The sequence below is a fragment of the Linepithema humile genome, chromosome 2 (assembly GCF_040581485.1).
Source record: "Linepithema humile isolate Giens D197 chromosome 2, Lhum_UNIL_v1.0, whole genome shotgun sequence".
In the NCBI taxonomy this organism is placed as follows: domain Eukaryota; kingdom Metazoa; phylum Arthropoda; class Insecta; order Hymenoptera; family Formicidae; genus Linepithema; species Linepithema humile.
Genome location: NC_090129.1, coordinates 8681730 through 8705537, shown reverse-complemented (window position 1 = coordinate 8705537; position 23808 = coordinate 8681730). Strand labels below are relative to the sequence as shown.

Below are 23808 nucleotides of genomic sequence, written 5' to 3'. Positions count from 1 at the left end.
TTGCTAGAGTCTTTTCGTGTGCGTAAAATGTCCAGATGTTTTTTAATAATTAGAAAAAATTTTTAACACGAATAATTATGTTAATAATTACGTTATTTTATTTTAATATTAAATAATATAAAAATGGCATTAATTAAATTACTTTAATATTATAAATAATTAAATGTAAAAATATATGGTATTAGATATAATAAATCTGCAAAAGCTCATTTGTATGTAACTGGAATACATTGAATTGTAAGATATATGTAGCATTATAAACGCTTAGAAAAGAAAACCGGTTTTGATATGCACTATGTATTAAATATACATTTTTGCATGTATAATTTTATAAGAATGAAAAAATATTTAACAAATGTACATTGTGTACAATATCACAGTTTTTATATTATATTTTTTTTCTTTTTAGTGTCCAAATTTGTGTCAAAAATATTGAAAAGCAGAAGTCTATTTATGGGCCACCCTGTATAGTATTAGTAAATAACGGATCGGGAAAGCTAAGGACATGTAATATATATTCCAACAAGTGTCTTCAAAACTCTCTTTGATGTGTGAACATATAAGATTTATCTTACATTTCAATAACGGTCCACAGTCAAAGTGAGCAATAGAACGAGTGGAAAGAGCGTGCACGACAGAAAATTACGTTTTTCCTATAATTGATGACAAATAAATTCAGGTAACAATTTACATTTATAATAAATATGATTTTGGAAACTTCTAAATCTTTGTAACATTTAAAAACTTTTGAGTTTGAATAATATCCGGAACTATTTGAAATTATTGTTATATAGTTAAACAGATTTAAACATGTTTTGAACTTCTCGTTACGACTGTCGCGATTGCTAAACACATTTTTAGTGTCATAGAAATTAATTTTGCACAGCCAATTTTTATATGAGATATTTTACAAAGTAATAAACAATCACGTTAATTTAATCCACGATATTCTTCGATTTTTATCATGTTTCTAATTTACATTTATGACTTGAGCAGAAGTTAAAAGCAGATTAAATTAATATGATAATGTAATAAACATTTTTCTTGTTTGTTCCAGACGCATTTTAAAGAACATCTTGGAAAATGTTCAATCGTCTCGAAATATGTTTCGCGATTTTAATCGTTGTTGTGGGCAATGTATCCGCTCATTGGGCTGTTAATTGCCCAAAAAATAAGACAATTTGCAGTTGTAAATTAAATGAGTTGGGAAATTTCAAAATATTCTGTGAAGTCGGCGAATCTGCTATTGACATTGATGTTGTACCAGGTGCACCAAATAGACCAATTAAACTTGTGCATGTATGTGTATATTTTTAAGTCTGCATTTTTATATATGTATACTTGCAGAGATTAATGCGCTTACAGAATCATCACTATTCTCAAAATTCAAATTTACATAAAACTTAAAAATTAATGAATTTATATATCGAACAAACAAATTTCTATTAAAATTTCACAGAATAGAGATTTTAAATGTTCTTTTATATCTTTTTTAATATTTAAGAAAAGTTTTTACCTTTTACTCTTTATTATTTCTTACATAAATATAGAAATTAAAAATTTTTTGAGCTAAAACTTTGTATTAATTTTAAGATTAACTAAATCAAGTTGACATAAGTTAATGTTTTCTCCTGCAGATTACATGTGTTAATTCGAAGTGGTCAGATTTCAATCTGTATAATTTAATAAAAGGCGAAGTAAGGAAAATATATTTTTCCGAATGCGATTTACCGAAAAACAACAGTTTGAAAACAATTACAACAATGTTAGGAGTCACTGACATAAGGAAATTATTTTTTAACAGTGAGAATGAAAATGTGATCTCTTTAAAGACAATGCATCTGAAAGGCTTCACAAATTTAGTTTATTTGGATTTATCATACAACAATATACTCTCTACGGACGAAGACCTGCTAGCCGATCTGCCTAAACTAAACTATTTAAACTTGAGGGAGAACAATTTACGCGAAGTCAATTTACTTTTCAAATATGTCCCCATGTTGCAGACACTTAAATTAGACAACAATATCTTGCAATCAATAAAACCAAGCACATTCGATAGTTTGCAAAATCTGGTAATACTTTCTTTAAATGATAATAACTTAACTGAGCTTCCATCGGGAATCTTTGACAAACTGGTCAAGCTGAGCCATCTCTATCTTAGCTCGAATAACTTTCTCACCTTGTCGAACAACACATTCAGCCAGCTAAGAAATCTCGCAGTGCTTACTTTAAATAATAACAGTTTTATATTTTTGCCAAGTTACCTGCTAAGAAACAATACAAATCTACGAACCATTAACTTATCTTCCAACAGAAAAAAATTGTACACGTTACCAAGTGGATTTTTTAGTAATTTAACGAAATTAAGGATATTAAATTTGGGAAACAATGGACTCATTTTTTTGCCAAAAGACCTTTTGTGGGGATGTTTTTCACTAACTATTCTCGTACTAAGCAAAAATAATATCAATACTGTGTCCGCGAATTTATTTCGAGACCTGAAAAACCTGGCAGAATTAAACATAGATTCTAACAAACTTGAAAAATTCTCTCTTAATATCACCCTGTATCTCAAGAATCTACAAAAATTGGATGCATCAAAAAATCGTATTTCTTCCATTATCGAGTATGTTTTTATTATAATAATATAAATATTAATGATTATTTATATTTTTTATATTTTCCTAAGTAAAAAAGTCTTTTTCATTTTTCAGTCCTAATGCTTTTTACTCCGTGCCAAAATTGGAAGTATTAAATATGGCAGAAAACTTTTTAAGGAATATTCCCGATTACAGTTTCAATATATTATACAAATTAAAGATCGCTAATTTTTCACATAATTTTCTTACATTATATCAAAAAGCAAATATCTTTATAGATGAGAATGGAATAACATCGCTTTTTGTTGAGTGCGTTTTATTACAGGAATTATATTTAGCCAATAATCGTATTTCGCAAATATTCAGCGACTGGAAGTCTCTTCCTAATCTTCAAATACTAAACCTCAAATATAACTATATATCCAAATTATCTGTACGTATTTTTAAAACCATCGATAAAAAATAACAAATGTGTCATTATTCGAAATGCTTATTGATGTCGATAATTTGACGATCTTATTTGTTTATTTTAGATCGACGATTTGCAGTTTGCATCGAAAAATATCGAAATAGATTTGACATATAATAGAATACAACATGTCCACTTAAACAACGTCAAAGAGTTGTTGAAAGACGAAAAGTCTCATCGCGCAGTCATACTCATTGACAATAATCCTATAGATTGCGGTTGCAATATATATGACTTTTTGCGTTATCTCGAAGGCAAAATGGATCCCAGCATCACAAGCCATTTCAGTATAATACCAGGAAATTTAACTTGTAAAACCTCAAATGTTAGGCGCGTTACAGAATTACGATCTGAATCAATCATATGTGGAACAAAGAACTCAATCACTACCCAAACGTGTCCCGAAACCTGCAAATGCTTTGAGAAAAAGCACCACAATGTTTTTATAATGAACTGCAGTAACAGTCATTTTGAACGCATCCCAAACATCAGACACAAACCGCTCAAATTTCAGAAAATCGAATTAGACTTTGACAATAATAACATAATACAAATGCCGAATCTTACAGAATTGGGACCAGTGAGTAAACTTATCTTATCTCGTAATAAAATTTCCGAGATCACCTTGGGTGGATTGTCGAAAACAATAGAGGTAATTGAATTTATAGTATCTTATGTAAAAAATAATTTACAAACAAATATTAAAAAAATAAAACTAATTCTGATCTTTTTTTTTAATTTACTTTATATAGCGATAAAGAACAAATATTAAGTTGATTTTACAATAAAAATTTTAAATCAAATTTCACTTTAGATCTTGGAACTGCATAATAACAATATATCAACAATATCTTCCGATGTCTTAAATTTCTTGAGCAACGCCACGAATTTAATTTCATTGACGTTACGTAAAAATCCATGGACATGCAACTGCAATACTACAGATTTCTTCGATTTCGTTCTTAAGAAATCCAAAATTATAGCCGATCTGCATAATGTGACGTGTTATGGCAAGAATAAACTTATATCAAACGTGAAGGATTATTGTCCGGATTATATGAAAAATAACGAAAACAATAAAACGATTGACAAACAATTGACAATAATGGAAAACGATGCAAAGTACAGTTCCTCATTCATTTTCGTTTCTGTGGGATTTATTATCATTATTTTTGGACTATTCTGTTACATGTATCAATCGCAACTTAAAAGAAAACTGTTTTCATATTGGTCCATGACAGAAGAAGAATGTGAATCAGACCAGGAGACATTGTACGACGCGTTTATAAGCTACTCACAGAATGATCACGATTTCGTGATGAACAAGCTCGTGCGCGAGCTAGAAAACGGCTCGACACCTTTGAAACTTTGCCTTCCTTATAGAGACTGGTTAGAAGGCGAGTCGACAACGACGAACATTGCTAAGTCTGTGAAACTCTCAAATAGACAAACAGTGATGGTGCTGTCGCCAAGCTTCTTGGAGAACATTTGGGCAGTGACAGAATATTGGGCTGCGCTTTGTCAAGCGTTGGACCAGGATGAATCGAACGTGACATTAATTCTGTATGGTGATATAGATCTCACTGACGAGCACTTAGATTCAGAATTGAAAACGTACATAAATTCAAAAATTTACATCAAATGGGGAGATCCTTGGTTCTGGAATAAATTGAGACAATCGTTGCAGCATAATTTTAAGCTCAGCGCAAACCATAGCAAACCTGTATCGCTATATTATGAAGCTCATCAAACTTCGTGAAATTTTCTTCAGCTAAGTAACGAGATAAAAATGAGATGTTAAATTATTTTTTACATCAACTGTGAATGTGATAAATAATGGATTTTGGATTTTGTAGAAGTAGAAGCGCTGTACGGAAAAAAATGTGTCTTACTCTATTATTTTACAATTAATTATGCAATAATGCAAATTAAGTTAAAATTAAAAATATAATAAATTCAAACATGTTACAAATTTATATTTGTAACACCACCTGCAGACACAAAACAGAAATTGAGTTATTCAGTTATATTATAATATTATAATAAGTTCTTAATAATTACAATGTTGAAAAAACAAAAACAATTTTATAAAACAAACTAAAATTTTACAAAGTAAGGAAATGTTATACTTTGCAAGATATTAATATTTTTAGGCACGTAACATGTTTTATACAAGTAAAAATAAAAATGTTTGTGATATGCGATATATTATGTATGCAACGTTTAGTGCAAACAGTATTATAAAATCTAAATAATTGGAAATAAAATTTTATACATATTTATAAATATGAACTCAGTAGATTTATTCAGAGAAATAATTTATGTTGTACAATACCAATTATTGCCAAAGGCGTAAAATATGGACTACGCGTGTATATACTACTAAAACAAAATTGCAACAATCGTTTCATAGAGAGTTATTTTTCACGTTTTATTTACAATTTGCCAGATAAATTGCTACAAAATACGGTTCTCGAGTTTTTCATAAAAGTAATTTTGAATCTTTTTTGAACAGAAAATCAGCTTTGATATACACAATATATTTATTATATATATATATATATGTTTTTACGTTTGTGTATTTTTAAAAATTTAAAAAAATATCTAATAAGTATACACTAAGCATATTAGAACCTTTATAATAAATTTTTTATTTTTTTAGTATATAAATTTATATAAAAAATATTGAACAGCAGATATTAATTCATGAACCATCTTGTATAGTGTTAATAAATTTCGGAAATTAGAAAACAGAGGTCGCGCGACGCACCATAATATCTATATATATGTATATGTATATATATGAGTGTGTGTATGTATGTATGTTTATATGCATACACATGTACTCTATAAGTCTCCTCTACACTTTTGTTTATATTCAAACATATCAGATCACCTTTTACTTCGATAACATCTCAGTATCACAGTGAACGATACAACGGAAACAGCGCACACGAAAGAGATTTGCATCTCTTTCACAAATATTAATCACAAATAAATTCAGGTAAAAATTCACATTTATAATAGATATGATCTTAGATACTTCAAAATCTTTATGATATTTAATAATTTTCGAGTTTGAGTAATATCCAGAACAATTTGAAATTATTGTCATATCTATAAATTGGTTCGATATACATAAATATGTATGCCTTGAGCTTATCGTAACGATTGTTGCGATTGTCAAACTTATTTTTGGTATCATAGAAATTAATTTTGCAATACCAATTTTTATATTATATATTTTGCAGAGATAAAGAATCACATTGATTTAATCCACAATATTCTGATTTTTATCGTATTATTTTTAATTTACATTTATGATTTAAAAAAAAGAAAAGTTAAAAGCAGATTCAGTAATTATAATAATGCAATAAACATTTTTTTTGTTTGTTTAAGACGTGCATTTTAAAAAACATTTTGCAAAATGTTCACTTGTCACGAAATATATTACGCCATTTTATTTGTTGTCGTGGGTAGTATACTCGCTGCTAATTGTCCAAACAATGAGACATGCAAATGCACATCAAATGAACTGGTCGAAATAAATTGTAAAATGAACGATTCTTCTATTAAAATTCAAATTAGTCCAGGTCAATTTATGAGGGTATGTATATGTGTCTTTTTAAGTCACAGGAGTTTTGTATTTTATATGTATATACTTGCAAAAATTTATGCGCTTATACATACAATTAATACTATTCCTAAAACTTGAATCCACATAAAATTTAATAAATAAGAAATTTAAATATAAAATAAACAAATTTATGAAATCAAGAAACAAATTTCTACTCAAATATCAAAGAATGGTGATTTTAAATGTTTTGTTATATTTTTCTTATATTTAATAAAATTTCTTATTATTTACTTTAGATTATTATTTTCATGAAAGCGTAAATTTAAAATATATACAGCTGCAATCTAAAAAATGTTATAAGAATATTCCATCTCTGTTTGAGAATTTTTTCACACTCATTTGTAAAGCTCGTTAACAATTAGTTTTGTTAAAGAAAGTAAAATCTTTTAAAATAATTTTGCTAATTTTTTGCGGTTAAAAAATTTATATTCTAAGAATAATTAAATTATGATAAAGATTAAATAATTATTAAGATTAGGATTAAATAAATTGTAATCTATGATTAATTAAATAAAGTTAATGTTTCTTCATACAGGTTTATTGCTCTAACTTAAAGTGGTCAGACTTACATATGTACAATTTCACAAAATACGTAACAAACCAGATGTATTTTTTCACATGTGATTTACCAGAAAACAACAGTATAAAAACAATTACAGACATGCTAGGAGCTACTGATGTGGAGCATTTATATTTCCATTCGCAAAAATATTTGTCCTTTAAGAAACTGCATTTGAAGGACTTCAAGAATTTACATTTATTGGATTTGTCAAATAACTATATAGTTATGATGGACAATTATCTGCTGGAAGATCTATCTAATCTAGTAAAACTAGTTTTGTGCAACAGTAATTTGCAAACAACCTCTCTACTTTTTCATTCTTCCCCTCAATTGCAAGAGATTAACTTAGAAGAGAATAAGTTAATATCGATAAAACCAGGCGCATTCGACAAATTTCGTGATCTAACATCGCTAATTTTAGACAAAAATAACTTAACTGAGCTTGAATCGGGAATCTTGGACAAAGTCATCAATCTTAAGTCTTTGTATCTTACCTCGAATAACTTGGTCAGCTTGCCAGAAGACATATTTGGGGAGCTAAAATATCTCACAGTACTTAGTTTAGATGAAAACAATTTTACATCTTTACCAAGATACCTGCTACAAAACAACACAAATCTAATGACTTTTTACTTATCCTTCAACAAAAAAAAATTGGACACTTTACCAGATGGATTTTTTCGTAACTTAACACAATTGGCGGTATTGGATCTGGAAAAAGATGGACTTATCTTTTTGCCGGAAGATCTTTTGTGGGGATGTTTTTCGCTGAAGTTTCTTACACTAAATGGAAATGACCTTGGTTTTTTACCTAAACTCATATTCCGGGATTTGAAACAGCTGAGAGAATTGAAATTACACTCCAATGCACTTGAAGAACTACATAATTATATATTTTCGGATCTCAGAAAATTAAGAAAATTAGATTTATCAAAAAATCGTATTCGTTCCATTACCAAGTACGTTTCTATTACTTTAATTAATATATATATAAACATCATCAATGTTTATATTTTTTATATTTTTGTTATTAAAAAAATCTTTTCAATTTTTCAGTCAGCTTTTCCAAAGTTTAATCGAGTTGGAAGAATTGAATATGGCAGATAATTTCTTAACAGTTATTTCCGATAAAAGTTTTAGTTTTTTATACAATTTAAAGATTGCTAATTTTTCAAACAACTCTCTTACGTTACTCCCCATTACATACACTTATTATAATAGATTCGGAATACATTCACCTTTTGCTTTTTGTTACATATTAGAGATATTAAGGCATAATTCTATTTTTCAAATACTTGACAATTGGACTTTGAATCTTTTCCTTCAAAAACTGGATCGGAAAAATAATTCTATATCTAATCTATCTGTAAGTATATCTAAAAACATCGATAAGAATAACAAATGTGTTATTATTCGAAATGCTTATTCATGATGGCGATAATATTTAATGATCCCTTTTGTTTATTTTAGATCAACAATTTACAGTTTGCATCGGAAAATGTCAAAGTGGATTTGACTTATAATAAAATACGATACATCACATCAAAAAATGTCGAAAATTTTGTCAATAATGATTGGTTCAATAATATAGTGATATTGATTGGACATAATCCTTCGCATTGCGATCGCAACTTGTATGACTATCTGCGCTATATCGAAGACAAAATGCATCCTAACGTCAAAAGATATATTAATATAGATCCAGAAAATTTAAATTGTTCCACTCCATTCGCATTAGAAGACGTGCGTGTTATAAATTTGCTACATGAGTCATGTAAAACAATAAATACAAAGATTGTGATGTGTCCCGATGAGTGCAACTGCTTTCTGAAGCAGGAAGAAAAAACGTTCATGGTTGATTGCTTTCGCAAAAATTTGACTATTGTGCCAAGCTTCATGAAAAAGTCGTCCGATTCCTGGCAAGTCGAACTCAATCTCTCCAATAACCAATTAACACAAATGCCAAATTTGACAAACTTGAGTTATGGAGTAGTGAGCAAACTTATCTTATCTCACAATAACATTTCCGAGATTTCCTTGGATGGATTGTCGAAAACATTAGAGGTACTTAAATTTATTGTATTTTATGTAGAAGACACAATTTTGAAGAAAATATCTCATGGAACGTAAAAACAAATTAAATTTGATTTTTTTTTAATTTATCTTGTAGAGTAATAGCGTAATAAAAAAAATATTAAGCTGCATTTTACGACAAAATTTTAAAATTAAACTTTATTTCAGACCTTGGAGCTGCATAACAATAATATATCAACAATATCTTTCGATGTGTTAAATTTCTTGAGAAACGCTACGAATTTAACCCTATTGACGTTACGTGGAAATCCATGGATATGCAATACTACAGATTTCTTAGATTTCATTATCACGAGATCCAAAATTATAGCCGATCTGCATGATGTGACGTGTTATAGCAAAAATAAACTCATATTAAACATGACGGAGACCGATCTTTGTGCGGATTATGTGGAGAATAATAAAGAACGATCGAATACGGCGCACATTTACTGGTTTATATTTATTTTTACGGGATTAAGCATCAGCATATCTGTACTATTCTATTACAAGTATGAATATCAACTTAAAAATAATTATTTACACATGGGTCCATAATAGATGCAGATGGAAAAGATGAATCAGACAAGAAGAAATTATATAACGCGTTTATAAGTTACTTATAGGATGATCACGATTTCGTGATGAACGAGCTCGTGCGCGAGCTAGAAAACGGCTCGACACCTTTAAAACATTGCTTTCCTTATAGAGACTGGTTAGAAGGCGAGTCGACAACGACGAACATTGCTAAGTCTGTGATTTATCTCAAATAGATAAACAGTAATGGTGCTGTCGCCAAGCTTCTTGGAGAACATTTGGGGAGTAACAGAATTTCGAGCTGCGCTTTATCAAGCGTTGGACCAGGATTAATTGAACGTGACATTAATTCTATATGGTTATATAGATCCCTCTGACGAGCACTTAGATTCAGAATTGAAAACGTACATAAATTCAAAAATTTTTATCATCGATGGAGATTTTTGATTTTGGAATAAATTGAGACAATCGTTGCAGCATAATTTTAAACTCACAATCAGCTTAAACCACAGCAAACCTGTATCGGTATATTATAAAGCTCATCAAATTTTTCATGAAATTTTCTTTGGTTAAATAACGAGATAAGGATGAGATATTAAATTATTTTTACGTCAACTGCGAATGTGACAAATAAACTGGATTTTTTATAGAAGTAAAAGCGCTGTACAGAAAAAAATGTGTCTTATTTTATTGTTTTACAATTAATTATGCAATAATGCACATTAAGTTAAAATTAAAAATATAATAAATTCAAATATGTTACAAATTTATATTTGTAGCACTACATGCAAACACAAAAAAGAAATTCAGGTACTAATTTTTATTAAGTTTTTATCAAGTTCTTAATAATTACAATATTGATAAAACAAGAACAATTTTATAAAACAAACTTAAATTTGAGTAAGGAAATGTCCCAGCGAGAATGACCTATTAATCGACGTCAATTGGATGTCTAATTGAGGTCGAAATCATCGATATTGCATCGATGTCGATTCGACATCAATTCGAAGATCAATTTCTCGCTGAGGTTATACTTTGCAATATATAAATATTTTTAGGCACGTAACATGTTTTATAGAAGTAAAAAGAAAAATTTTTCTGATATGCGTTAGATATGTATGCAACATTTAGTGCAAACAGTATTTAAAAATCTAAATAATTGGAAATAAAATTTTATACATATTTATATATTGTATATGAACTCAGTAGATTTATTGAAAACAATAATTTATATTGTACAATACCAATTATTGTCAAAGGCGTAAGAAATATGTACTCTACGTGTATATACTGCTAAAACAAACTTGCAACAATCGTTTCAAAGAGAGTTATTTTTCACGTTTTATTTACGATCAATGCCGGATAAATTGCTACAAAGTACTGTTCTCCAGTTCTTAATAAAAGTAATTTTGAATCTTTTTGAATAGAAAATCAACTTTGATATACACAATATATCTATTATGTATATATATGTTTTCACGTTTGTGTATTTTTAAAAGTATGAAAAATATTTAATAAGTATTCACTGAACACATGTTAGAGCCTCTATAATAAATTTTTTTATTTTTTTGATATATAAATTTGTATCAAAAATAAAGAACAGCAGAAATTTATTTAGGAACCACCTTGTATAGTGTTAATAAATTTCGTAAATTAGGAAACAGTGGTAGCGAGACGTACCGTAATATATGTATGCATACTAATATGTGTGTGTATATGTATGTATGTATATATATTATACACATGTACGCTATAAGCGTTCTCTACAATTTTGTTTATATATAAACATATCAGATCACCTTTTACTTCGATAACATTTCAGTATCAGAGTGAACGTTACAACGGAAACAGCGTACTCAAAAGAGATTTGCATCTCTTTCAAAAATATTAATCACAAATAAATTCAGGTAAAAATTTACATTTATAATAGATATGATCTTAGATACTCCAAAATCTTTATAACGTTTAAGAATTTTCGAGTTTGAATAATATCGAGAACAATTTGAAATTATTGTCATATTTTTAAACTGGTTCAATATACATATATATATATATATATATATATGTCTCGAGCTTATTGTTACGATTGTCACGATTGCCAAACTCATTTTTGGTATAATAAAATTTAATTTTGCACAACCAATTTTTATATTAGATACGAATATTTTGCAGAGACACAAACTGTCACATTAATTTAATCCAGAATGCTCAGATTTTCATCGTATTATTTTTAATTTATATTTATGATTTGAAAAGAAGAAAAGTTAAAAGCAGAATAATATAATAATGCTATAATAATTTTTTGTTTATTTGTTTAAGACGTGCATTTTAAAGAACATCTTGTAAAATGTTCACTCGACCCGAAATTTACGCAATTTTCTTTCTTGTCGTGGGAAGTGTATCCGCTGATTATTGTCCTAACAATGAAACATGCAAATGCACATCAGTTAGGGATTATTTGCTTGATGTACAATGTAAATTAAACGATTCTTCTATTAACATTCAAATTATACCACGCCAATTTATGAGGGTATGTATATGTGTCTTTTTAAGAGAGTATATATATGTGTCACAGGTCTTCTGTATTTTTATATATATATACTTGCAAAAATTTAAGCGTTTATACACACAGTCAATACTATTACCAAAACTTAAATTTACATAAAATTTAATAAATGATAAATTTAAATATAAAATAAACAAATTTTTGTAAAATCACGAAACAAATTCCTACTAAATATCAAAGAATGGTGATTTTAAATGTTTTGTTACATTTTTCTTATATTTAATAGAATTTTTTATTATTTAATTTAGATTATTATTTTCATAAAAACGTAAATTTAATATATATACAGCAATCTAAAAAGTGTTATAACAATATTCCATCTCTGTTTGAGAATTTTTTCACACTTATCCGTAAAGCTCGTTAACAATTAGTTTTGTTAAAAAAAACAAAATTTTTTTAAATAGTATGATTAATTCTTTGCGGCTAAAATATTTGTATTCTAAGAATAATTAAATCAAGACAAAAATTAAATAATTATTAAAATTAAGTTTAAATGAATTGTAATCGACGATTAATTATATCAAGTTCATGTTTTCTCATACAGGTTTATTGCTCTAACTTAAAGTGGTCAGACTTACATACATACAATTTTACAAAATACGTAACAAACCAGGTGTATTTTTTTTCGTGTAATTTACCAGAAAACGACAGTTTAAAAACGATTACAGACATGCTAGGAGCTACTGATGTGAAGCTTTTACATTTTTATACGTATAAATATTTATTCTTTAAGAAACTGCATTTGAAGGGCTTCGAGAATTTATATTTATTGGATTTATCGTATAACTATATAGTTATAATGGACAAATATCTGCTGGAGGATCTAACTAATCTAAAGAAACTAATTATGCGCGACAGTAATTTACAAACAACCTTTCCTTTTCATTATCCTCCCCAATTGCGTGAGATAGACTTTGGAGAGAATAAATTAATATCAATAACACCAGGCTCATTCGACAAATGTCATAATTTAACATTCCTTTCTTTAGCAAATAATAACTTAACTGAACTTGAATCGGGAATCTTCGACAAACTCATCAATCTTAAGTCTTTGTACCTTACCTCGAATAACTTGGTCAGCTTGCCGGAAGACATATTTGCGAAGCTAAAAAATCTCGAAACACTTAGTTTATCTAAAAACAGTTTTACATTTTTGCCAAGATATCTGCTACAAAACAATACAAATCTGCAAAGTTTTGACTTATCCTTCAATAAGAGAAAATTGTTCGACTTACCAAATGAATATTTTCAAAATTTAACAAAATTGGAGATATTGAAGCTGGAAAAAAATGGATTAATCTTTTTGCCGGAAGATCTTTTGTGGGGATGTTACTCACTGACTACTCTCAGTCTAAGTGGAAATAATCTTGGTTTTTTATCAAAACTTATATTCCGGGATTTGACAGAATTGTCAGAATTAAAATTAGACTCTAATGCATTTGAAGACCTACATGATTATATATTTTCGAATCTCAAACAATTAATAAAATTAGATTTATCAAAAAATCATATTCGTTCTATTACCGAGTACGTTTCTATTACTTTAATTAATATATCAACATCATCAATGTTTATATTTCTTATATTTCTGTTAATAGAAAAATTTTTTTAATCTTTTAGTCAGCTTTTCCAAAATTTAATCAAGTTGGAAGAATTGAACATGGCAGATAATTCCTTAACAGTTATTTCTGATAAAAGTTACAATTCTTTAAGCAGATTAAAAATTGCTAATTTTTCAAACAACTCTCTAACGTTACACCCCACTACAAGTATTCATATGGATGAACACGTAATACATTCACCTTTTGTTTATTGTCGTTTATTAGAAGAATTATATTTAAGCCACAATGATATTTCGCAAATATTCGACGACTGGATTTCTATTCATTCACGCCTTAGGAAACTGGATCTCAATAATAACTATATATCCAGTTTATCTGTAAGTATATTTAAAAGCATTGATAAAACTAACAAATGTGTCATTATTCAAAATGCTTATTTATGATATCGATAATATTTAATTACCCTTTTTGTTCATTTTAGATCTACGATTTACAGTTTGCATCAAAAAGAATCGAAGTAGATTTGACTTATAATAAAATACGATACATCAGTTTAGAAAATGTTGAAGACGTGATCAATAATGGTTGGTTAAACAGCATAGTGATATTGATTGGACATAATCCTTTGCATTGCGATTGCGAATTGTATGATTTTCTGCGCTATATCGAAGGCAAAATGCATCCTAACGTCAAAAGATATATTCGTATAGATTCAGAAAATTTAACTTGTCACACTCCATTTCGATTGAAAGACGTGCGTGTTATAAATTTGCAATCTGAGTTCTGTATAGCAAACAATACAGATATAGTGATGTGCCCTACTAGGTGCAACTGCTTTGTGAAGCAGGAAGAAAAAACGTTCATGATTGATTGCTTTCGCAAAAATTTGATTTTTGTGCCAAGATTCATGATAAAGCCGCCCGATTCCTGGCAAGTCGAACTCAATCTCTCCAATAACAAATTAACACAAATGCCAAAATTGACAAACTTGAATTATGGAGTAGTGAGCAAACTTATCTTATCTCACAATAACATTTCCAAGATTTCCTTGGATGGATTGTCGAAAACATTAGAGGTACTTAAATTTATTGTATTTTATGTAGAAGACACAATTTTGAAAAAAATATCTCATGGAACGTAAAAACAAATTAAATCTGATTTTTTTCAAACTTATCTTGTAGAGTAATAGCGTAATAAAAAAAATATTGAGCTGCATTTTACGACAAAATTTTAAAATCAAACTTTATTTCAGACCTTGGAGCTGCATAACAATAATATATCGACTATATCTTTCGATGTATTAAATTTCTTGTTCAGCGCCACGAATTTAACTCTATTGACGTTAAGTGGAAATCCATGGATATGCGACTGCAATACTAAGGATTTTTTAGATTTTATTCTCTTAAGATCCAAAATTATAGCTGATTTGCAAAATGTGACGTGTTCCGGCAAGAATAAACTTATATCAAACTTGACATTGACCGATCTTTGTCCGATTCTTGATTTTGGGAAGAAGAATGAAGTGCTTGAAGTTGAGCATAATGAAGAACAATCGTACAGAAAACACATTTACTGGTTTATATTTATTTTTACGGGATTAATCATCGGCACATCTGGACTATTTTATTACATGTATCGACTGCAGCTTAAAAAATGGTTATTTAAACATGAGTCCATAATAGACGCAGTTGAAGAAGATGAATCAGACAACGAAGAATGATACGACGCGTTTATAAGCTACTCACAGGGTGATCATGATTTCGTGATGAACGAGTTAGTGCGCGCACTGGAGAACGGCTCGACGTCATTCAAGCTGTGCCTTCCTTATACAGACTGGTTAACAAGCGAATGGACAATGGTAAACATTGTAAAATTTCTAAAATTGTCCCAACGGATGATAATGGTGCTGTCGCCAAGCTTCTTGGAGAACATCTGGTGAAAAACAGAATTTTGTGTTGCGCTTAGTCAAGCGTTTGACAAGAAGCAATCAGACATTATATTAATCCTGTACGGTGATATAGAACCCACTGACTAGCGCTTAGATTCAGAACTGAAGACGTACATAAATTCGAACACATACATCAGATGGGGAGATGCTTGGTTCTGGAATGAGTTGAAAAAATCATTGAAGCATGATTTTCAGTTGGGCACAAATCACCGTAAATTTAAATTTTTATATTATAATCAGATTTCAAATAAAATATTATCTTGTTAAATAACGAGATAAAGTTTGAGATGTTGAGTTATTTTCTATTATATCAACGGCGAAATACAGCGATTGAAAAATTGGATTTTTTGTTAGTAGAAACGATGTGCGCAGGAAAGAAGTACTTTATTGCATCGTCTTACATTTAATTATACAATAATGCAAAATGAGTTAAAATTGATAACACAATGAATTTAAACATGTTATAAATTTATATTTGCAGTATTACCTGCAAACACGAAAAACAAATTGAGATAATAATTTGTGTTTATATTAATAGTTGCAATGCTCAAAAAATAAGAACAATTTAATAATATAAATTAAGATTTAGCAAAGTAAAAGAAATGTTATACTTTGCAAAATATTAAAATTTTTAAAAAAGTAACGTAATTTACAAGAAGACGAATTTTTATGACATGCTTAATATATGTATGTATATGTCACGTTTAGCGCAAATTGTAAGTTTTTAAATCTAAATAATTACAAATAAAATTTTTTACATATCTATGAACTGTGTGAGTAGATTCATTGTGAGAAATAATTTATATTTTACAATATCAATGATTGCCAATTACAAAAAGCATAAAAATAATAATGTAATAATATAATAAAGAAAATAATAATATAAAGAAAATATTTCTATTTCACATCTACAGTGTAAAAACAATATGTTTAAGCAAAATTGCAACGATTGATTTATAAAAAACTATTCTCGATTTAAGTTTTATTTGCGATCTATGCCGTATAAATTGTAACAAAATAATGTTTTCGAGTTCTTCACGAAAGTAATTTGGAATCCTTTTTTAATAGAAAATTAACTTTGAAATACACAGTATATCTATTATATATATGTTTTCACGTTTGTGTATTTTTAAAAGTTTGAAAAAATATTTAATAAGTATACACTGTGCATATTTAAACGTTTATAATCAATTTTTTAATTTTTTTAGTATATAAATTTGTATCAAAAATATACAACAGCAAAAATTTATTTATGAACCACCTTGTATAGTCTTAATTTTCGGAAATTAGGAAATAGAGGTCGCGAGATGTACCGTAAAATATATGTATATGTTTATATATGAGTGTGTGTATGTATGTATGTATGTTTATATATTATACCCATGTACCCTATAAGCTTCCTCTACACTTTCGTTTATATTCAAACATACCAAATCACCTTTTACTTCGATAACATCTCAGTATCAGAGTAAACGTTACAACGGAAACAGCGCACACGAAAGAAATTAGCAAATCTCTTTCACAAATATTAATCACAAATAAATCAGGTAAAAATTTACATTTATAACACATATAATCTAATTGTAAGATAATATATATAATCTTTTCAAAATCTTTATGACACTTAAGAATCTTTGAGTTTGAATAATATTCAGAACAATTTGAAATTATTCATATCTTTAAACTGGTTCGATATACATATATATGTATGTCTCGAGCTTATCGCTACGATTGTAGTGATTGCCAAATTCAATTTTGATATCAATAAACTTTAATTTTGCAAAACCAATTCTATATTAGTTATTTTGCAGAGATAAAAAGTTACATTAATTTAATCTACAATACTCTGATTTTTATCGTATTATGTTTAACTTACATTTATGATTTAAAAAAAAAGTTAAAAGCAAAATAAGTTAATATTATAATGTAATAAACATTAGTTTTTTTTATTTAAGACGTTTAAGACGCATTTTAAAGAACATCTTGTAAAATGTACACTCGTCACGAAATATATTACACGATTTTATTTATTGTCGTGGGTAGTATATTTGCTGCTAATTGCCCAAACAATGAGACATGCAAATGCACATCAAATAAACTGGTCGAAATAAATTGTAAAATGAACGATTCTTCTATTAAAATTCAAATTAGTCCAGGCCAATTTATGAGGGTATGTATATGGGTCTTTTTAAGTCACAAGTGTTCTGTATTTTTACATGTATATACTTGCAAAATTTGTGCGCTTCTTAATACATACAGTCAATACTATACCTAAAATCTAAATTTACATAAAATTTAATAAATGATAAATTTAAATATAAGATAAACAAATTTGTAAAATCAAGAAACATATTACTACTCAAATATCAAAGAATGGTGATTTTAAATATTTTATTACATTTGTTTTAAAGTAAATAATGTAAAAGGCTCAGGTAATTAACAAAATCAACTAAAAATCATAAGAATCGCAAAGAACCATAATGCAAATTCTTCGTGCGAAAGTTATTGTATTCTCATTTGAAATTATTTTCAAACGTTTTTGCCTGACATCAGGCCTTTTTCAGTGTACAATATTGACGAAAGAATCGCACGCAATAATTATAAAAATACAAAGAAGTGGATTATATATTTTAATCCATTTTGCAGAAATATTGTTCGGATGATTAAAATGTATTGTTAAAATTGTGATACAGACATGTTACAAACAAAACCGTTTATCCAGAAGGAACAAGATGAAAGAGTGAATAACAATTAAAACTTATCAGTCAAAAGTTACAATGTTAATAAAACATTAACAAAATATTAATAAAATTAAATTAACATTTTAACTTTTGACTGATAAGTTTGAATAGTTATTCACTCTTCCATCTTGTTTATTCTAGATAGACGGTTTTGGCAGAACATTTGTAAACAATTTCAAACGTGAATACAGTAACTTTTGCAGGAAGAACTTAAATAGTGGCCCTTTACGCTTTTTTTGATTTTGGTTTTATATTTAATAAAATTTCTTATTTACATTAAATTTTTATTTTTATAAAAGCGTAAACTTAAAATATATACAGCAGCAATAAAAAAAAGTAACTATTTTCTATTTTTTTTACTAATGAAAAAAGTGTTGTAAGAATACTTTATTTCTGTTTGAGAATTTTTTTACACTTACTTCGTGAAGCTTGTTAAGTTAATAAATTTGTTAAAAAAAATAAAATCTTTTAAAATTATTTTGTTAAGTTTTTGCGATTAAAAAATTTGTAATCTAAGATTAATTAAAATATGATAAAGATTAAATAATTATTAAAATTAGAATAATTATTAAATAAATTGTATCCAAAACTTAATTAAATCAAATTAATTTTTTCTCATACAGGTTTACTGCTCTAACTTCAAGTGGTCAGACCTACATACGTACAATTTTACAAAATACGAAACAAATCAAGTGTATTTTTTTACGTGTGATTTACCAGAAAACAACAGTTTAAAAACAATTACAGATATGTTAGGAACTACTGATGTGAAATATTTACATTTTCATTCGAAAAAATCTTTGTCCTTCAAAAAACTGCATTTGAAGGACTTCGAGAATTTATATTTATTGGATTTATCGTATAACTATATAGTTATGATGGACAAATATCTGCTGGAGGATCTAACTAATCTAAAGAAACTAATTATGCGCGACAGTAATTTACAAACAACCTTTCCTTTTCATTATCCTCCCCAATTGCATGAGATAGACTTAAGAGATAATGAATTAATATCGATAACACCAGGCTCATTCGACAAATGTCGTAATTTAACATTCCTTTCTTTAGAAAAAAATAACTTAACTGAGCTTGAATCGGGAATTTTCGACAAACTTATCAATCTTAAGTCTTTGTACCTTACCTCGAATAACTTGGTCAGCTTGCCGGAAGACACATTTGCGAAGCTAAAAAATCTCGAAACACTTAGTTTATCTAAAAACAGTTTTACAATTTTGCCAAGATACCTGCTACAAAACAATACAAATCTGCAAAGTTTTGACTTATCCTTCAATAAGAAGAAATTGATCGACTTACCAAATGAATATTTTCAAAATTTAACAAAATTGAAGATATTGAACCTGGAAAAAAATGGATTAAGTTTTTTGCCGGAAGATCTTTTGTGGGGATGTTCCTCACTGACTACTCTCAGTCTAAGTGGAAATGATCTTGGTTTTTTACCCAAACTCATATTCCGGGATTTAAAAAAGCTGAAAGAATTGAATTTAGACTCCAATGCACTTAAAGAACTACATAATTATATATTTTCGGATCTCAGAAACTTAAGAAAATTAAATTTATCAAAAAATTGTATTCGTTCCATTAACAAGTACGTTTCTATTACTTTAATTAATATATCAACATCATCAATGTTTATATTTCTTACATTTTTGTTAATAGAAAAATTGTTTTAATCTTTCAGTCAGCTTTTCCAAAATTTAATCAAGTTGGAAAAATTGAACATGGCAGATAATTCCTTATCAGTTATTTCTGATACAAGTTTCAATTCTTTAAGCAGATTAAGGATTGCTAATTTTTCAAACAACTCTCTAACGTTACAGCCCACTACAAGTATTCATATGGATGAACAAAAAGTACATTCATTTTTTGTTCATTGTCGTTTATTAGAAGAATTATATTTAAGTCACAATAATATTTCAACAATATGCGACGACTGGATTTCTATTCATTTACACCTTAAGAAACTGGATCTCAATAATAACTATATATCCGGTTTTTCTGTAAGTATATTTAAAAGTATCGATAACAATAACAAATGTGTCATTATTCAAAATGCTTATTCATGATGTCGATAATATTTTATGATTTTTTTTGTTCATTTTAGATCCGCGATTTACAGTTTGCATCAAAAAGAATCGAAGTGGATTTAACTTATAATAAAATACTATACATCAGTTTAGACGATGTCGAAGACTTGATCAATAATGGTCGGTTCAACAACATAGCGATATTGATTGGACATAATCCTTTGCATTGCGATTGCGACTTGTATGACTTTCTGCGCTATATCGAAGGCAAAATGCATCCTAGCGTCAAAAGACATATTCGTATAGATTCAGAAAATTTAAATTGTTACACTCCATTCCAATTGAAAGACGTGCGTGTTATAAATTTGCAACTTGACAAGTCATGTTTAGGAGATCATATAGATATTGTGATGTGTCCCGATAAGTGTAACTGCTTTGTGAAGCAGGAGGAAGAAACGTTTATGATTGATTGCTTTCGCAAAAATTTGACTATTGTGCCAAGCTTCATGATAAAGCCGCCCGATTCCTGGCAAGTCGAACTCAATCTCTCCAATAACCAATTAACACAAATGCCAAATTTGACAAACTTGAGTTATGGAGTAGTGAGCAAACTTATCTTATCTCACAATAACATTTCCGAGATTTCCTTGGATGGATTGTCGAAAACATTAAAGGTATTTAAACTTATTGTATTTTATGTAAAAAACACAATTTTGAAAAAAATATTTTATAAAACGTAAAAACAAATTAAATTTGATTTTTTATCTATTTTATCTTGTAGGGTAATAATGTAATAAAAAAATAATGAGCTGCATTTTACGATAAAATTTTAAAACAAACTTTGTTTCAGGCCTTGGAGATACATAATAATAATATATCAACAATATCTTCCGATGTGTTAAATTTCTTGAGAAACGCCACGAATTTAACTTTATTGACGTTACGTGGAAATCCATTGATATGCGACTGCAATACTACAGATTTCTTAGATTTCCTTATCACGAAATCCAAAATTATAGCTGATCTGCATAATGTGACGTGTTATGGCAAGAATAAACTTATATTAAACATGATGACAAAGAAATTGACCGATTTTTGTCCGATTGTTCATTATGTGAAGAATAATGGAGAATAATTGTATACAGAGCACATTTACTAGTTTATTTCTACTTTTTCGGAATTAATCTTTGGCACATTCTGTTATATGTATTAACTGCATTTTAAAAAAAGGCTATTTACTCATGGATTTTTAATAGACGCAGATGTAGAAGATGAATCAGACAACGAGAAATTATACGACGCGTTTATAAGCTACTCGCAGGATTATCATGATTTCGTGATGAATGTGTTAGTGCGCGCACTGGAGAATGGCTCGACGTCATTCAAGCTGTTTCTTTCCTTATAGAGATTGGTTAACAAGCGAATGGACAATTGGTAAACATTGTAAAATCTCTAGAATTGTCCCGACAAATGAAAATGGTGCTGTCGCCAAGCTTCTTGAAGAACATCTGGAGAAAGACAGAATTTCGTGTTGCGTTTAGTCAAACGTTTGACAAGAAGTAATCAGACATGATATTAATCCCGTACGGTAATATAGAACCCACTGACAAAAGCTTAGATTCAGAGCTGAAGACGTACATATATTCGAACACTTACATCAGATGGGAAGATGCTTGGTTCTGGAATGAGTTGAAAAATCATTGAAGCATGATTTTCAGCTGAGCACAAATCGCAGTAAATTTAAATTTTAATATTATAATCAGATTTTAAATAAAATATTATCTTGTTAAATAACAAGATAAAATTTGAGATGTTGAGTTATTTTTTATATCAACGGCGAATACAGCGGTTGAAAAATTGGATTTTTTGTTGGTAGAAACGATGTGTGCAGGAAAAAAGTACTTTATTGCATCGTCTTACAATTAATTATACAATAATGCAAAATGAGTTAAAATTGATAATACAATGAATTTAAACGTGTTATAAATTTATATTTGCAGTACTACCTGCAGACACAAAAAACAAATTCAGATAATAATTTGTGTTTATATTAATAGTTGCAATGCTCAAAAAATAAGAACAATTTGATAATATAAATTAAGATTTGGCAAAGTAAAAGAAATGTTATACTTTGCAAGATATTAAAATTTTTAAAGAAATAACGTGATTTACAAGAAGACGAATTTTTATTATATGCTTAATATATGTATGTATCTGTCACGTTTAGCGCAAATTGTAAGTATTTAAATCTAAATAATTACAAATAAAATTTTTTACATATTTATGAGCTGAGTAGATTCATTGTGAAAAATAATTTATACTTTACAATATTAATGATTGCCAATTACAGAAAGGATAAAAATAACAATGTAATAATATAATGAAGAAAAAAATAATATAAAGAAAATATTTCAACCACACATTTACAATATGTAAAAACAATATGTTTAAGCAAAATTGCAACGATCGTCTTATAAAAAACTATTCTCGATTCAAGTTTTATTTGCGATCTATGCCGTATAAATTGCTACAAAATAATGTTTTCGAGTTCTTTACGAAAGTAATTTTGAATCCTTTTTTAATAAAAAATCAGCTTTGATATACACAGTATATCTATTATATATATGTTTCCACGTTTGTGTATTTTTAAAAATTCGAGAAAATATTTAATAAGTATACACTGAGCATATTAAAACATTCAAAAAATTTTTTTATTTTTTTAGTATATAAATTTGTATCAAAAATGTATATATATATTTTCGGATTAAAACGTCTTTCGCCGTTGTCCGATTTCTAATTGCCATTCTCGTCTGCTGTTCCATTGTTTCTCTTTTAAATTCCTTTCGCTTATAGACTTCCGTATCCCTGCCTTTCATGTTGTTTTTGGCCTTCCTCTCTTCCGTTTTCCTGGAGGTATCCATTCTATTACTTGCTTAGGGCGTCTATTTTTACTCATTCTTTGTACATGTCCGTACCAGACCAATTGTTTTCTCTCTATGTCGTCCATTATTGAGCTTTCTATTTCCATTCGTTGTTTAATTTCCTCATTTCTGATCATATCTTTT

At 28.2% G+C, this 23808-nt stretch overlaps 2 protein-coding genes across 2 annotated transcripts; both read left to right on the top strand.

Annotated features, from left to right (window-relative positions):
* The first annotated feature begins 133 nt into the window (after positions 1-133).
* LOC105678915 (protein toll-like) lies at positions 134-5327 on the top strand. The gene is made up of 6 exons (XM_012378627.2): positions 134-679; positions 1058-1299; positions 1638-2629; positions 2718-3036; positions 3137-3724; positions 3887-5327. The coding sequence occupies exons 2-6, from the start codon at positions 1084-1086 to the stop codon at positions 4829-4831; spliced, it is 3060 nt and encodes a 1019-aa protein (XP_012234050.1). The 5' UTR covers positions 134-679; positions 1058-1083; the 3' UTR covers positions 4832-5327.
* A 619-nt stretch (positions 5328-5946) lies between these two features.
* On the top strand, positions 5947-22552 carry LOC105678817 (uncharacterized). Its single transcript, XM_067350821.1, has 18 exons — positions 5947-6076; positions 6472-6679; positions 7245-8230; positions 8328-8637; positions 8742-9335; positions 9513-9899; positions 9971-10099; positions 12214-12411; positions 12992-13974; positions 14068-14386; positions 14491-15084; positions 15262-15726; positions 16045-16221; positions 17933-18127; positions 19322-20304; positions 20398-20716; positions 20821-21417; positions 21594-22552. Exons 2-18 carry the CDS (start codon positions 6500-6502, stop codon positions 21876-21878), a joined length of 7701 nt encoding a protein of 2566 aa, XP_067206922.1. The 5' UTR covers positions 5947-6076; positions 6472-6499; the 3' UTR covers positions 21879-22552.
* The last annotated feature ends 1256 nt before the right edge of the window (positions 22553-23808 follow it).

What these genes read in the sequence shown, in the direction of transcription:
- LOC105678915 (XM_012378627.2), top strand. Translation starts at nt 1,084, where the DNA reads ATGTTCAATCGTCTCGAAATATGTTTCGCGATTTTAATCGTTGTTGTG. An exon ending in CGTATTTCTTCCATTATCGA is followed by an intron (nt 2,630 to 2,717) that starts GTATGTTTTTAT and finishes TTCATTTTTCAG; the next exon opens with TCCTAATGCTTTTTACTCCG. An exon ending in ACTATATATCCAAATTATCT is followed by an intron (nt 3,037 to 3,136) that starts GTACGTATTTTT and finishes TGTTTATTTTAG; the next exon opens with ATCGACGATTTGCAGTTTGC.
- LOC105678817 (XM_067350821.1), top strand. Translation starts at nt 6,500, where the DNA reads ATGTTCACTTGTCACGAAATATATTACGCCATTTTATTTGTTGTCGTG. An exon ending in TACCACGCCAATTTATGAGG is followed by an intron (nt 12,412 to 12,991) that starts GTATGTATATGT and finishes TTTCTCATACAG; the next exon opens with GTTTATTGCTCTAACTTAAA. An exon ending in GTCCAGGCCAATTTATGAGG is followed by an intron (nt 18,128 to 19,321) that starts GTATGTATATGG and finishes TTTCTCATACAG; the next exon opens with GTTTACTGCTCTAACTTCAA.